Below are 16636 nucleotides of genomic sequence, written 5' to 3'. Positions count from 1 at the left end.
GTGTTTTAAAATATTAAGATATGCTATTGATAAACTATCACTTGTACCTAAAGATTAAGATGATGGGGAAATAATGGAATTAATCATTTTACTAATTTTCTATTACTCCTCATATGTGGGTATAGACTCCCCCTCAATAAGTGATACTCAAGTACTCAACACTTGGAATTTTTATTTTATTTTATTTTTTTAAAGGGAAGGTAGTGTGGGGGTAGGGTTTGGAATCATGATTGTCTTCTTCGATCCTGTGATACACAACCACTTGTCTCAAAAGCATAAATGGATAGGAACTAAAGAATTAAATTACTTAACCAATATTCTAACAACAATAGCATAATCCCTTCATATTCTTGGTGCAATAGTTATTTAAATTAAAACATGAACAATCAAAAGAGCAGGTTGAATTTGGAGTCTCACTAATATTTGGATGTATGTATAATAACTATGTTGGTTAAATTGGCAGTCATGTTACTTTGGTCAGAAGGGTTCAACAATTGGAGAATTTAACATGATATTTAGATGCAATATAGGAAGGCAACCTTGAAGAGCAGATACATTGGACGTAACTACGATGCAGTTATTAAATTTAAAACTTGAAGAGAAGATCAGAAGAAATATACTATGGATTGATGTAGAACAATGAATGCACTGATACCAAAACTGGTGCAGCATGAGTTCTCTATAAGGGGATATGAGAATCACAAGAGTAGAAAAATAAAAATAATCCTAAGAATCTACACTTAGTTAATTGGAATCAACACCAAGAATGATGGAAAATTTGGAAACTAACACCTCGGGTTGGTTGGAATTAGCACTGAACTATTGAAGGAAAAAAAAGTAAAAAATCCTAACAACAAATTTTATTACTCAAGCAAACTGTTTTTATTGGGGTACAATAGCACATTTATATAGACTACTATAAGACCAAACCCTAATCATAATTGACTTCAAAGCTCTATTATTGGTTTACAAATTTAATTTTTATTCTATGAAATTAATTAAAACACTAATAACTTAGTTAATAAGACCTAAATTAAGATCCAATGAATCACAGATGTGATAAAATTGACTATTAATCCAATGAATCAACAGATGTGATACAATTTACCTAAAATTAAATACTAATAACTTAATTAGCTAATAAGACCTAAAATAAAATCCAATGAATTAACAGATGTAATACAATTGACTATTAAGATTAAATAGAACTAAATTAAGTGTGTTTTTGGAACTAGCTTATAAGCTAGCTTTTTGCTTTTTAGCTTTTAAGTACAGCTTTTTAAAACCTCACTTTTTGAAATACAAGTGTACTTTAGCACACTTTAGCTTTAAGCTAAATAAGTTGTTCCCAAATAGACACAAACCAAAATTGTTTTTTTCTTGCACTTCAACACGGAATTGTATTGTGATAACAAACAGCATATAGGACTTTGTAAAATTTCACATGAATTAGTTTGCTATTGGATATGACAACATATTTTCATATAGAATTTGACTATGGTAGCATGAGCTTGGTGTTGGGACTGAATCAGGTCATTCTGGTTTGGATATAATATACTACATCTTCATGCTGATAAGAATCATATATTGGGTGTGTGGATCAAAGTTGGCTATGCATGTGTCGAGGGGTCCCCTCACCTCCACATTGAGTAATAATAAGATTTAGCTACATTAGAAACTCACAAGGCAGAACTTCACTTTTTATTAGTGTCTGGTGTAGATTATTGGGTTCTCTGGAGATGTGGTGGCTTCATAACAAATTCGTACTCTTAGAGATGTCTATTGAACAGAGGTTACATAACCTGTTTGATATTCATGTCATCCCAGTTTAGATATGAAACATATTTCAGGCAAGGTCTTTTGAAGGAAACTTTCTTAGTAGACTTAATTTTCTTCATTTTGTACTTATTCAGCAAAAGAAAAAAGAATAAATGAAGGGCTTAACCAGCTATCCTATAGATTTTTATCAACCATTCATGGAGCAATTCAAAGTTTTAGGTAGAACTCAGGTTTATGTTGATCTTTAGGCAATTAAGAAGAGGGAATTTTGGATGGGCTAAATTTTTTACATAGATTGTGCAAAACCCAAGGTTCAAATTATACCATTTGGAATTTGTACTTTAATAAGAGAGAATTTCTCTGAACCACATCTGTATTCATTGCTCTGCATTTTGGTTGTTACATGTAAGTGTAGCAAAAAAAAAAAAAAGGAAAAAAAAAAAAAAGAGAGAAGAAAGTTGATACAAGGCAACTTATTCTCATCATTAATTTATTAATGTTGTTAAAGCCATAACGAATTTTCTATGATTCAAAATCTCAGTTCAAATTTCTCAAACACCCAGACCATGAAAGGAAAAACAACTAAGAATATTCTTAGAAGATACATGTATCGTATATGTTTGGTTCTGTGATCACCGCAATTTGTCATTAGACTCAGTTCATTAGACTCCTTTCTGGATTGTTTAGATATTTTTAAATTTTAAGTTCTTGAATAGATAGATGGGTTATCTCATGATTTGTTTGAACAAAGAAGTCCTATTGGTGTGTGTGTGTGTGTGCGCTTCCCGAAAAGGATATCTATTGAGATACAAAAATACACTCTTCTTCTTCTTCTTCTATCTTTTATTACTAGGTGCTCTTCCATCTTTATTGGTCTGTGTGTGTGAGTGCAGTAGAAGCCAATGCTATTGAGATTCTCAGTTGCTATAGTACTCTTAATATTTACATATCTTCAAGCCTCAGTTTTTATTTGCTCCTTTGAGACGCATTCTCTAAATCACTCTTTAACACATCCTATTAATCCAAGCAGGTTTTTGAGGTTCAAACAACTGAATGTGATTGTAATGTCATAGGAAAGAAATGGACTGTGTAGCCTTATAATCGAACATAACTAAAACCTGTTTTTTAACAATTTGCTTTCAAATTGTTAAACCAGAACACTAATCTTAAAATTATTTGTCACAGCATAGGAATCTAAAATAGTTAATCAAAGTCATGAGACACTCTTTATCAAATTATTCCCAATACATCCCTTGACTGGTAAAAAGAAAATGAAGTTCCCAAGGGCAAGATAAACATTTTGACTGGTTGGCAGCCAACTGTTGGTCAACTTGAGGGTAGTTTAATCAATAATGGGAAATTCAGGGGCTAAACAGACTATCTATTACCTGTTTTGTTGTTAAAGCACCGTCATTTTATTGTATTCTTTTAAATGCGTAGGTGGATGATTTATACCAGTTGATGAATGTCAATTCTAAATCTAGCTAGGACTGTTTGCTGCATAATCAGCAAGAAGCAATGAAATCACCCATTGTAGATATTTAGAACCCTGTGTAAGCATGACTGTTAGATGGAAGATGTTTCATAACCAACCAGTCCAAATGAAACTGATTCACAGACTAATAATAGCCATTTATTTAAAAACAGTGATGTTTAAACATATTTGTGAAGATACTGTGTGAAAGTCAGACCATCTCAGCTATTGCAGGGTGGAAACAAAAAAGTGACCAGTAGCAAATAATTTATGGTGACCTAGACTTCCATCAGGATTCGTGGCTTTATTAGAGAAACGAGTCTATTTAGACCTCTTCGAGTACTAACTATTTCTCGTGTGTGTGCAGTCCTACGATCTGTCCCACACACAAAGTTATTACAGAGAGAGATTCCTTTGAGGTGGCCCCATGATTCTGGGTAGAGGTTTTGAGCTTAAGATCTCATGGATATAAGGAGGCATTAGGAACCATTAAGCCAATCCCTTGAGGTTCAAATTTCTTGGCACTTTGTAAAGCAGATTAATATGTTCTGAATTTACACACTTGTGTCTCAAAATAAATAATAATTTTTATTTCTGGATAGTCCTAAAATACGTTAAACTTTCCAAAAGTGAGTTCATATTTCAATTTTCTACATTGGTCTCACCTTTTCTTTTAGTAAAAAAAAAAAAAAAAAAAACGGATTCTTATCAAAAGTATGTTATCTCAGTATAAAAAAATGACATTTTAGGTACATAATTATATATTTGCATTTTCATTAATAATTGCATCATTTAAAAAATTTGGTCTATTGGAAGAAGAGTAATTTTCAATGTGTTTTGATTGGTCTGTGATAGCATGGAATCACTTTTGTTGGTTACTAGATTACTGCTACAGAACTATAATTTTTTTTTTTTTCAGGTTCTGCAGTCAAAACTATTTTTTCTAAAAAGAATTCTGAAACATTCCTCAAATGTATCTTTCTTTATCCTCTTTTAAATAGGATAGTCAGTTGCAAGAGAGCAGAACCTGTTAGTAATCATCGGATTCTGAAATTTTTAAATATTTTAATTGGTTGGTGAGCTTTCAATTTCATATCAAGTATCAATACGCTTGTATTTCCAAGAATTGTTGCGTGGCATCATGGTTGTTATCCGCCAGCCTTTGATTCATATCTGGATTCCTATCCAGTTTTGTGAAATTGGGGCCCAACAATACTCAGCTTCTGCACGACACATCTGCTTGGTACTGAATTATTGTGCCACTGGTAACTTTTGGTTTTCGTCTTATATATGAATAGGCTATTCATGCTCCACTGCTCTTTGTGATGCAACTTTTTTTTTTTTTTTTCAATAATTGTTAACATGATTTGTTGAGATTTATTTAGCATTACTTTCACTTGTATCCACTACCGACACTACTTTTATCATGCACAAAACGGGCCAGTACAGTTGTGAAAAATATTGTGTTCCTAGACTTATTGTTATGGTTTCTCTCTACATGTTTTCTCAAGTTTAATGTTAGTTATATTGTAGAGTACATGAAGCTTAGAGCATGGATGGAGATATTTGTTATTTCTCTCTGTTCCTGTTTGGTATTTTTAGTTTCTTTATTAGCTAGGTTTTGTTTAATTATTTATTTATTTTTGATAGGTTGATAGTGGGGAGGGTTATTTATTTGTTTATTATTAAATCGTGTGCTATTCTAAGGTAAGTAGCCCCCAAACCCACCAATAACTTGACTAAGATTAGAATGTGGTTTATAGATCAACTATTGACGGCTTTCTGTGGTGGTTTTTTTTGGAATTTTACTAGCAGCCTGTTTCATGCCCCTAGTATTTTTTTTTATTTAATTTTTTAATTTTTATTATTTTTCTGGTTTTTCTCCGGCAGTTAGGTCTCATGTGCTAACTTTTTACTTTATTGTCTTCTATATGTCTTGATTTATTTGAGAATTTCTTTTCATAAATTAACAGATGCCCTTTTTGAAGACAATGGCTAGAAATTGTACTGACTAAGCTGTCTTTAGGCAAACTTTCTATGATATAAAATTTTCATTGAGGTACATAATTATTGGTATATCACTTGTGACTTGGGAACTTGTATATCACTCTTGAGCACTACTTAGACTTTGGCATGACAAGACCCTTTTAGGCTTTGTTGGAATTTCCTTGTTCCATTTATGTCTCATAATGAGAGAGGGAAATCAATTTGGTTGAATATTGCATTGAGTCAAGAAGTCTGCCCAGTCGGTATTGTTGTCTGAAGTAGAGTTTTAATTGAAAGAGCTTTTGTAGTAGAGTTTTATCAGTACAGATTTTATAATATAAAAGCTTTAGCCAAAATGCTTTTTAGTATTTTGAGTGTGTGACAAATTAATGGATAGTGTTTCAAGTTATGGATATAAAGCATCAACTGTGAATTGTAGAGTTTCTGTTTTCCTTGTTTTGTGTTTGTTTTTGTTTTTAACTCCAAATTTCAGCTTTGGCTCCTTTAAAATACTTTTAGTTAGTGGGTTGCTAGACACCCCATCCCCCCTCCCATATATATATAAAAAAGAAGAAAAAAAAAAGAAGAAGAGAGCTTTAGAGCTCTTATAGCTTTTTTATTGTTGTGCTAATCTACAACTAGATGGACCCTAAGAGTTCTTAGAAAGGAAAAAATGTTTATCAAAATACTAGTAGTGGTAGGTTGGTTTTGAAAGATTTGTTATTAAGCTCTTTTAAGATAGAATACAAATCTTTTGTTCTATTTTTTACTTACTCTACCAATTATGGTATGTTATATGTTCGATTTTTTCTTTCTTTCTACTTTAAGCTTTGGATATTTAATAAGAATATATATTAAGTTGTGATTAGTGAAGTATAAAGTGGGACAAATTATTAAAATAATAGCTAACCTTCTTTCCCTCCACCCCCCCCCCCCCCCCCAAAAAAAAAATGAAATATGCGAAATTTGATTTTCTTTTTAAGGACACACTATTACATATAGTCTAATAATGATAGTATAAACATTTTGACTATTACTTGAATTAATTAAATTCAAGTATGAAAATAAATATTTATAAAATAAAATAGCAATACGTTTTTTGATTGATAGGATATAATTTTAACATATAGTGTTCACTTTATGATAATTGCTCATAAAATAACAATACTTAGTAATAGTTTTTTAATTTACTTTTTCCTGTGATTTTATATTTCCTAAAGCTTTTTATCAATGTTGTTACTGAACTGATATAACATCTGCAAAAAGTATTTTACTATAATTTACTAAACACTAACAGCATTCCATATGGTACATACTCTTTACAAAAACTACACAAGTAAACTCTGTCAAGAACTTTGTCTCTCTTGGAGTGTCGGTAAGGTGTTTGCGTTTCTTTTTTCTTTATTTTTTTTACCAAGGTGAAATCAAATGGTTAAAAGCGGTTTGACTGTGACACACATTGAAAAGTTCAGTGACGTATCGCTTCAATTCGTAGAAGTAGATGCTAGCAGTACTTATTAGTTATTACATTTTAGCTTGGACGATAAAGCAAATGTCATAGAAAATGTGGTGATAAGGATGGAGTAGTACAATGATTGGTTTTCTTTGAGTCTTTGTGAATGACTTACCTAATAGCACAGACTCAAAATGAAACAAGACCTTAGACTTATCCTAAGATGTAGGGACGGTGCAAGAACTTTTACAACTTTTTAACATAATTTTTGAGGTGGTATATTATAATAGATGTACACTTATGTGAAATTGATGTTGTATTAAGTATTTTTTAGTTTAACTAATAAAATCTCTTCTTGTTGAATAAAAAATTTGGAGTTCAAATTATGTTTGCACGAAAAATTAATTGGTTTTTAGGCCTAAAAATAAAGAGAAATAAACTTGAAGCTCGTAGGTTAAAACTATATCATATTTATCTAAAAAATTAAACTTTTTGTCCATCTTAATAAAAGTGATTTTAGTAGTGGAATTATGTGAAATTAATGTTGTATTAACTATTAAGTATCTTTTAGTTTAACTGATAAAATCTCTTGTTATAGAATAAGTGATTTGAAGTTTAAATCTCGCCTACATGAAAATCAATTGGTTTTTTTTTGCTAGAAAATAAAGAAAAATAAATTTAAAAATTCGTAAGTTAAAATTATGTCGTATTTATCCAAATAATAAACCTTGTGTTCATCTTAATAAACTATATAATAATATAAAAAAAGTAATGAAACCTTCTTGTCTCTACTGTCTAGCATTACTTGATATTTCATTTGACTGCCAGAAGAAGAGAAAAAGAAAAAGAAAAGATAATGAGTCTTTTGTTAGTTAGATCATAGATGGGTCTGTTTCAAGTTTGTTTATTCAAAAAATAAAAAATATCAGCTGTTATGGGTGGATATGATGATATATATACTTGGTCCCTCCACATGCATCCATTTTCAGAGATATAGTTTCACATGTAATGTCTTCTCAAAAAAAGAAAAAGAAAGAAGTTTCATATATATGTGATGAAAAACGTGGTTCAAAGCAACTTACATATATAGTTATTTTGTTCTTATGTTGATGTTAACCATTCTATATATATCGCACGAGATCCACGGTTTCTTTTCTCACCAATTAAGAAATAAACACAGGTATACAAATATACTTTCCCTTGATTTTTTAGCAAAGAACAATGAGAAATTGCCTAAGTTTTTGTACTTCCCATTAATTTTTTTGTTGTTAATTTCTCCAAATTTAATGGTGGGAAATGGTGGATATAGCACTTAAATTTGTGAATAGTTCAATTGCACGGCATGAGAAAATTCATGTGAATAATTCAATTTTTTATTTTAATAAAAAATTTCAAGTTAAAAATGATTTTACTTTTACCCAAGGCTCATGGTCCATTTAGATTGAGAGGAGGAAGGAGTAAAATAGAGTAGATTTAAATAAAAATTAGTTTAATTTCAGCTAACTCTACTTTATTTCTCTCCACTCCTTCTCATTTTCCCTTTAATCCAAACAGACCGTTAGGTATTTCCTTGTATTAGTACCACTATACATTTGATTGTTTCCATTTTGCTCTTTTAACTTTTAAAATTAAAGTATCTCAATTGTGTTAAATTGCCAAGAACTTTGTAATTCAATTGATAGTTTTTAGTGTTTTTAAAACAGACTTTAACGGTTTAGATGTGTCCAACTTTAACTATCATACCATCAAAAAATAAAATATGTCAAATTTCTCCCTCCACTGTTAAAATTAAATCAATTTTATTTTTGAATTTCTAAAAAAAAAAAAAAAAAAACTAAAAGCGACTCAATTAAATAAATTGATGAAATCAAACCATCCCATTTTCTTTTTGGTAATTCAGTGAATCTTATTGATGAAAACAACAATACAAGGAGCAATAAAGACAAGCTAGGCTAAGGCCTCTGCACCAAGTCTTAAGTCTTAACCTTCCAAAATTGTATATACAAAAAAATTATGTTACTACATTTTAGCAAAAGGTCAATTATTATTTCAGAAAGGTCTATATCACTGCAACCAACCTTTTAAGAGCATTATTATTAGAATCCAAAAGCAGGTTAGGTATCTCCAGCATTGTTATTACAATCAAATGGATGATAAGCTAGGGCCTTTAATGAATATTATAATCACTGATTCAATCCTCACTTGGGTTTACTAATTCATCTTTTTGCTTAACAGAAATCAAAGATATATATTAAGAGGTGAGAAAAAGTACAACAAACCAACAAAGCCACCTAAAATGTAGAAAGCCACCATTGGTTAGGGTGAATATCATGAATTCAGTTCTTGGGATTATCGTATGGGTTTACATAGGATAATCATTTGTTGATAATATTGGAATCCAATGAGATTAAGTTAAAGTTATGACTAAATTAACCTACTTACGAAGGTGTCTATAGCTAGGATCATCCATGTCATCTAAGTTCCTTTAATATTGGGTCCTTACTTAGTGGTATAGTACCAAGAATTTATCTTATAATTATAATTATATATATATATATATAGAGAGAGAGAGAGAGAGAGTTGAGTTCAAGTTACACATAATGTAACTTTAAGCAATGTTACACCACTCAATAACTTGTTATTGAATTTATATTTTGAAAATCTTACCATTGAATTACATGTTTTATATGTTTATAACATGCATGCCAATTTTCATGCTAATCGGATGTTATTTACTATTTCATTCATAGACTCATTTTTTATGTATTATTTTAAACTACAAAAACTTGAATTTAAATAATTTATTGATGAGATGACTCTTGATATTTAATTACCTTAAAATTTTGCAAGTATAGAATATATACACACACACATACTACATAATGTAGATAGTATTATAAACGTAACTCAAAATACATATTAATGTACTTTATAACCTAGTGTACTGTAAAAAAAAATACATATTACACTTCAACGACTTAAGCCAAGATTAACCCAAGGAAAAATGATACCTTTAACCAGGGAGAAAAAACCTTTTTTTTGCTTTCCATTTAATTTTTGAAATAATTGTTAGGATAACTATGTTTTTATCTCTCTCTCTCTCTCTCTTTATTTGAGAAGCAAACACACATACACAAAAGAGGAAGAATGATGTTTTAACATAAAAGTACACCACAAACTCCACTCAAAATTCATGATAACTTGGTATATATCACTAGTAAGGTTGTAACTCTATTTAAATTAATATAAGGAACCTTATACTCTCTCCAAATATATATACACACACCCCAAAATATATCAACTTTGAGTTATATCAATAACATTATGTTAGGGTCAATTAGTCTAGTTCAGAAACTACTCAAAGACATTGAGGTTATGATATGCAAAAAAAAATTGCAACAAATAATTGGATGAAACTTATTCCATTGAAATGTAGACATTTTGAGTTTGAAAATAGACTATCCATTTGAGAATAGTTTATTTAGCTATTTATTGAAAGTGTGTTAAAATATGTTTGTACTTCGAAAAAGTGAGAAATAATGAGGTTTTAAAATACTGTACATCAAAGTTAAAAAGAAAAAAAAAAAAAAAAGCTTATAATTACCTGTTCCCAAACCTACTAGGAATATTTTTCATAGGGAGCAACTATCGTGCTGAAACCATTGAAATAGAGCTTGAATTCCTTGAGCCTAAACCGTTAAAATCCTTTTGTGAGTTTCATCTTTTAAGTTTTCATATATACTGTGATTGTTTTACATTCAAAGTACAAAAGCTCTTAATTAACCTTATACAAGCGAGTTCACTAGTGTAATAGAGTTTCAAATCAAAGAAGACAATTTCTTTCATGGAGGAGATGTTACAGAAGAATTTTACAGATTTGAAGGCACTGTGGTGACGGACAAACCAAACAGATTTCCTGTTGAGGTTACAACTTACATGTTTAGTCTAGTCCATAGGTTTTGTGAGTATAGATTATTTGTAACTATTTCTTTTATGGTGGAAATTTTCCATAGGGTAAGTTATAATTGTCCATAAAGTGGTTATTTATTTTAAGAGCATTACTATTAGAATCCAAAAGCAGGTTAGGTATCTCCGGCATTGTTATTACAATCAAATGGATGATAAGCTAGGGCCTTTAATGAATATTATAATCATTGATTCAATCCTCTTACTAATTCATCTTTTTGCTTAATAGAAATTAAAGATATATATTAAGAGGGGAGAAAAAGTACAACAAACCAACAAAGCCACCTAAAATGCCAAAAAAGGAAAAAAAAAAAAAGTTCCACCATACGATGTAATATACATCTATCATCCTTTCTTATTAAAACAAAATTACTAATTTCTTTTTCAAATATTCAAGATAGTATTTGCACACCAAAGATGATTACTCTATTGATAAATATTTATTTCATGTGATTTGATTGGGGTCAAAATCAACTAGCAGTCAATTGGCGAATCTTTGTTTTATGTGATTTGGTTAGGGTGAATATCCTGAATTCAGTTCTTGGGATTATCGTATTGGTTTACATAGGATAATCACTTGTTGATAATATTGGGATCCAATGAGATTAAGGTAAAGTTATGACTAAACCTACTTAAGAAGGTGTCTATAGATAGGATCATCCTAAGTTCCTTTAATATTGGGTCCTTAATTAGTTAGCGGTTGGACCAAGAATTTGTCTTATAATTGGATATATATATATATATATATATATAGTATTATAAGCATAACTCAAAATGCATATGAAGTACTATATAACCTAGTGTACTGTAAAAAAAAAAAACATATTACACTTCAACAACTTAAGCAAAGATTGACACCCCCCCCCCCCCCCAACTAGGGAGAAAAAAAAAAAAACATTTTTTTGCTTTCCATTTAATTTTTGATTGGGGTCAAAATCAACTAGTCAAGTGGCGAATCTTTGTTTTCATGTGATTTGGTTAGGGTGAATATCATGTATTCAGTTCTTGGGATTATCGTATTGGTTTACATAGGATAATCACTTGTTGATAATATTGGGATCCAATGAGATTAAGGTAAAGTTATGACTAAACCTACTTAAGAAGATGTCTATAGCTAGGATCATCCTAAGTTCCTTTAATATTGGGTCCTTAATTACTTAGCGGTTGGACCAAGAATTTGTCGGGGATATTTTTTTGCTTTCCATTTAATTTTTGATTGGGGTCAAAATCAACTAGTCAAGTGGCGAATCTTTGTTTTCATGTGATTTGGTTAGGGTGAATATCATGTATTCAGTTCTTGGGATTATCGTATTGGTTTACATAGGATAATCACTTGTTGATAATATTGGGATCCAATGAGATTAAGGTAAAGTTATGACTAAACCTACTTAAGAAGATGTCTATAGCTAGGATCATCCTAAGTTCCTTTAATATTGGGTCCTTAATTACTTAGCGGTTGGACCAAGAATTTGTCTTATAATTGGATATATATAGTATTATAAGCATAACTCAAAATACATATTAAGTACTATATAACCTATTACACTTCAACAACTTAAGCCCCCCCCCCCCCCCCCACACAAAAAAAAATGATGCCTTTAACTAGGGAGAAAAAAAAAAAAACATTTTTGGATGAAACTTATTCCATTGAAATGCAAACATTTTGAGTTTTAAAAGTTTGAAAATAGATTGTCCGTTTTGGATTAACTTATTTAACTTTTTACCGAAAGTGTATTAAAATATATTTGTATTTTGAAAAAGTGAAGTTTAAAAAAAATGTAAATAAAAGTTAAAAAAACAAAAAGTTAGCTTATCATTATCTGTTTTCAAATCTACTAGGAAATTTTTTCATGGGGAGCAACTATCGTGCTGAAACCATTGAAATAGAGCTTTAGCTCCTCGAGCCTTAAAATCCTTCTGTGAGTTTCATCTTGTAAGTTTTCATATATACTGTGATTGTTTTACATTCAAAGTACAAAAGCTCTTAATTAACCTTATTCAAGTGAGTTCACTAGTGTAATAGAGTTTCAAATCAAAGAAGTCAATTTCTTTCACGGAGGAGAAGCTACAGAAAATTTTTAGAGATTTGAAGGCACTGGGGTGAAAGACAAACCAAACAGATTTCCTGTTGAGGTTACAACTTACATGTTTAGTCTAGTCCATAGGTTTTGTGAGTATAGATTATTTGTAACTATTTCTTTTATAGTGGAAATTTTCCATGGGGTAAGTTATAATTATCCCTAAAGTGGTTATTTATTTATTTATTTTAAAGAGATTTTCAAAAGATTTTCACTTTGTCACAAAAATTCTTATATATATATATATATATATATATTTAAAACTTTAATTGTATTATGTGATTGTTACTTTGGTTTGCATTATACGTTAAACTAGTAATTTTGAGGAATAAAAATTATTTTTATATTTTTTGTGTTTTATTTTATGCTCTACTAATTACGGTATGACATATATTTAATTTTTTATTTTATTTTAAAATTTAATTATTTTATAAGAAAAGTCAAATTAAAATGTAACAAGTTGTGATTGGAGTATAAGCACGGTACTTAGTCTATTTATTATTAGATTGTTGGGACCTTAGATTTATCAATTTGGTCCTAAGGTGATTCTGCCTTGTCCTTAGCATCAATGAGAAGGGTCATTTTAATTATGTTCAAGAGTAATTATGATCAGGTCCAAGTAGAATCTTGATGTTTGGCAGTTTCTCTAAGAAATAAATAATAAATTATCTTTGATGTAATTATTAAAAAAATATTTTTACCCAGACAAAATAGGTAAGGTGAAAGAGTCAAATGTGCAATGTAAGAAGGAAAATGACGTATACTAAACGGTAAGCAGCATGAGATGAGAGTCTCAAAGACGGTGCTTAAAAGACTTATCCTCTATAACTGTTGGACTGTGTGACCCACCTAAACAGCTAAAACCACCGGTCCAAGTCAACAACCTACCCCAACTTCCTTACTAGTATATCTTCACCTATATCCTGTGCATTTAGGATTTGGCTAGGCTCTCTCTCTCTTTCTGCATTTTCTTGGCGTTTCTCAAAAGAGCTAGAGGTAGAAAGATTGGATAAGGAAGATACAGCAATGAGAAAACCTTGCTGTGATAAGGAAGGCACAAACAAGGGTGCATGGTCTAAACAAGAAGACCAAAAGCTCATTGATTACATCCGAATCCATGGTGAAGGCTGTTGGCGTTCCCTTCCTAAGGCTGCAGGTCTGTCATTGCTGCCTTATGGATAACAATTAGAATAATACAAATTAATCTTCTGTTTTCATTTTTTGTGTTGTACTTTATATCGAGAATTTGTATTCATAACAATTGGAACATGTTTGCACCCATGTTTACCAACCCTTTTCTTATTTTTCCTATTTATTTTGTAAATTCATCACCTAATTGATTTGTTTTATTTTTGATGATTAGGATTGGATCGTTGTGGCAAAAGTTGTAGGCTCAGATGGATAAACTATCTCAGGCCAGACATCAAACGTGGGAACTTTGGTCAAGATGAAGAGGACCTCATCATCAAGCTCCATGCCCTACTCGGCAATCGGTAATAATCATTAACTAATAACCTCTTTCTTTGGATTTGGCTTCTTTCCATTGTTGTGCACTGGAGGGAGGCGGGTGAGCACAACACGTGTTTTACAACCGTTACATGTTAGTCTCGTGTCCCGTCTTGTGGTACTGTGATAGAAGCCTAACTGTCTTTTTTTTTCTTCTTTTTCTATTAAACGTTTGACATGCATGAACGTACTTACCTAGGTGTTTGTATGCATGTGTGAACGCGTGTGTTAGACTTATAAGTCATTTTCTAACCTAATGTTTTTATGGGACTGTTAGGTGGTCACTCATAGCCGGAAGGTTACCAGGGCGGACAGACAATGAAGTAAAGAACTATTGGAATTCACATATCCGGAGAAAGCTAATAAGTATGGGAATTGATCCAAATAACCATAGGCTAAACCAGATTCCACCTATTCCTTTTTCTCAACCCAAGTGTGTTTCTCCAACTGGAACATCTTCTCATGAGTCTATGAATAATAACGAGTCTTCTAAGCCTCTCATCAAACCCTTTGCCAATACTACTACAGCTGATAGGGTATCTGACACAACAAGTGGTTTTGAAGATGAAATTTCTGGTTCTTTGGACTTGAATCTTGATCTCACAATTGCTGTTCCTTCAGCTTCTTCGCTTACACTTGTACAAGAGAAGCTACAAATTAATTCCAAGTCCATTGTCACAAAAGAGGTGACAATAAGTGAACAAGTTCCTACCCTTGCTCTTTTCAGATAATTAAGTTGATAATTCTATAGCTATTGCTTGGTGTTAGTAGATTGAGAAATTAATTAATTATATTAATTATATTAATTACTCAATGCCTGTCCTGGGAATCGGAGAAAGAAAGAAAGATTCACAAGGGGGAAACTGTTTGGCTGGAGATCTTTTTTATTTTGGCACTAGGCAAACAGCAGTGCATTATATGTAACAATGCTTGGATATGTATTTACATAAAGTAGACTAGACCAATTTAACCATTCATATCCAGTTTATGGGGTCAAGTCTCTATATTTGAATACTTGTGTAATCTTTCACTGTACAGCTCAGAAGGATAGCAATAGCTTATAGTTGAAAGATTGATACATATGGAATGCAGCTAGACTCATCATCAAAAATTATTTGATGGGGCAGGTCTTTTTATTTGTATCCCAGAGCCCAAAACTAATAAATGTACTTAGAATGATCTTGGGATTATGGAATATATGTTATTCTCTAGTACTACCGATCAATTATATAGTTATTTAAAGGATCTGATGGTTTTTAAACCCCTTAAAACACAATTGATTTAACCTAGGTAATTAGTCAAGTTGTTACTTAATCTAATTTAACAAATCTAGGTTATCACAATAACAAAGATCATATCATGCAAAGCAGCGGAAATATAAATAACACAAGATATGATCACCTAGGAAACCAAACTGATAAAAACCTATGGAGGATTTGACCTAGCTATTTTCAAGGTAAACTTGAATCCACTATCTTGAAAGAATCGAAGTTCATACAATAAGATTTACAAGCCCTCACGCTCAATTTCTTATTGCTACCCACCAGTAGAACTTACTGACACGACCACGTGCAAATTCCGAATCCACAGACTCCTTCTTTCTTGGATTCACCACCAGATACAAGCACACCCGCCTATGTTTTCTTTAAGTTTCAATGGCAGCAACCGAGTTGATTATCAAGGTGTAGATAAATCTTCTCCTTGAAAATCCTAAGTTTGTGTAAAGGAAAGTTTCTCTAGATCTCACAAGAGATTTACACAAACCGCAATATGAGCAACACTAAAACGTGGCTAGAGTTTGCCTTTTATACTTAGGACAATTTAGAAAACCCTAAAACGTTTTAAAACAACTAGGGCTGAGTTGGAAAATCTGCAGAAAAAAACATTCTGCCCGAACTTCGATCGATCGAGCCAGGCCGAAATGCATAAAACTTTTCTGCATTAGGTCGATTCCAACTTTACATAAATGCACAACTTTGAGCAAGACTAAAACACTTTTAAACACATTGTTTTGATCATGGTTTGTCAACAATACATATTAGAGTTCTAAATACATAAATACCTAAGTCTTTAGAACCTAACAGGATCGTTTTCAGACTTTGAATTTTGTGGCTACTTGTTCCACTTTTATTTATTTATGTTTAGTATGATACACTTAAAAATTAACATATAGATTGAAATAGCTTAATTATGAATTGACCAAGACGTTTAAATTATGTAATTGGAAAGAGAAATTATATCATTGTTGCTGAATATTTTGGTAACATATTTCCCTTTACGTAAATCATAAGGTACGGTGTACTTTCTAGGGATTTAGGATCGCATGTTACAGATAACCCATGTGCATGCTTGCTGGTTTTTGTGTACGAGAGAAGCATAGGTGGGGTTCAAGGG

General features: G+C 31.2%; 1 protein-coding gene across 1 annotated transcript; it reads left to right on the top strand.

Moving 5' to 3' along the window:
- Positions 1-13663: 13663 nt before the first annotated feature.
- On the top strand, positions 13664-15439 carry LOC115969272 (transcription repressor MYB6-like). Its single transcript, XM_031088888.1, has 3 exons — positions 13664-13892; positions 14100-14229; positions 14520-15439. The coding sequence occupies exons 1-3, from the start codon at positions 13763-13765 to the stop codon at positions 14971-14973; spliced, it is 714 nt and encodes a 237-aa protein (XP_030944748.1). The 5' UTR covers positions 13664-13762; the 3' UTR covers positions 14974-15439.
- The last annotated feature ends 1197 nt before the right edge of the window (positions 15440-16636 follow it).

Source organism: Quercus lobata, chromosome 11 (assembly GCF_001633185.2).
Source record: "Quercus lobata isolate SW786 chromosome 11, ValleyOak3.0 Primary Assembly, whole genome shotgun sequence".
Lineage (NCBI taxonomy): Eukaryota > Viridiplantae > Streptophyta > Magnoliopsida > Fagales > Fagaceae > Quercus > Quercus lobata.
This window is presented reverse-complemented; position numbering and strand designations above follow the sequence as displayed.

Coding starts and splice junctions, on each gene's coding strand:
- LOC115969272 (XM_031088888.1), top strand. CDS start 13,763: ATGAGAAAACCTTGCTGTGATAAGGAAGGCACAAACAAGGGTGCATGG. Junction 13,893..14,099: donor TTCCCTTCCTAAGGCTGCAG/GTCTGTCATTGC, acceptor TTTGATGATTAG/GATTGGATCGTTGTGGCAAA. Junction 14,230..14,519: donor CATGCCCTACTCGGCAATCG/GTAATAATCATT, acceptor TGGGACTGTTAG/GTGGTCACTCATAGCCGGAA.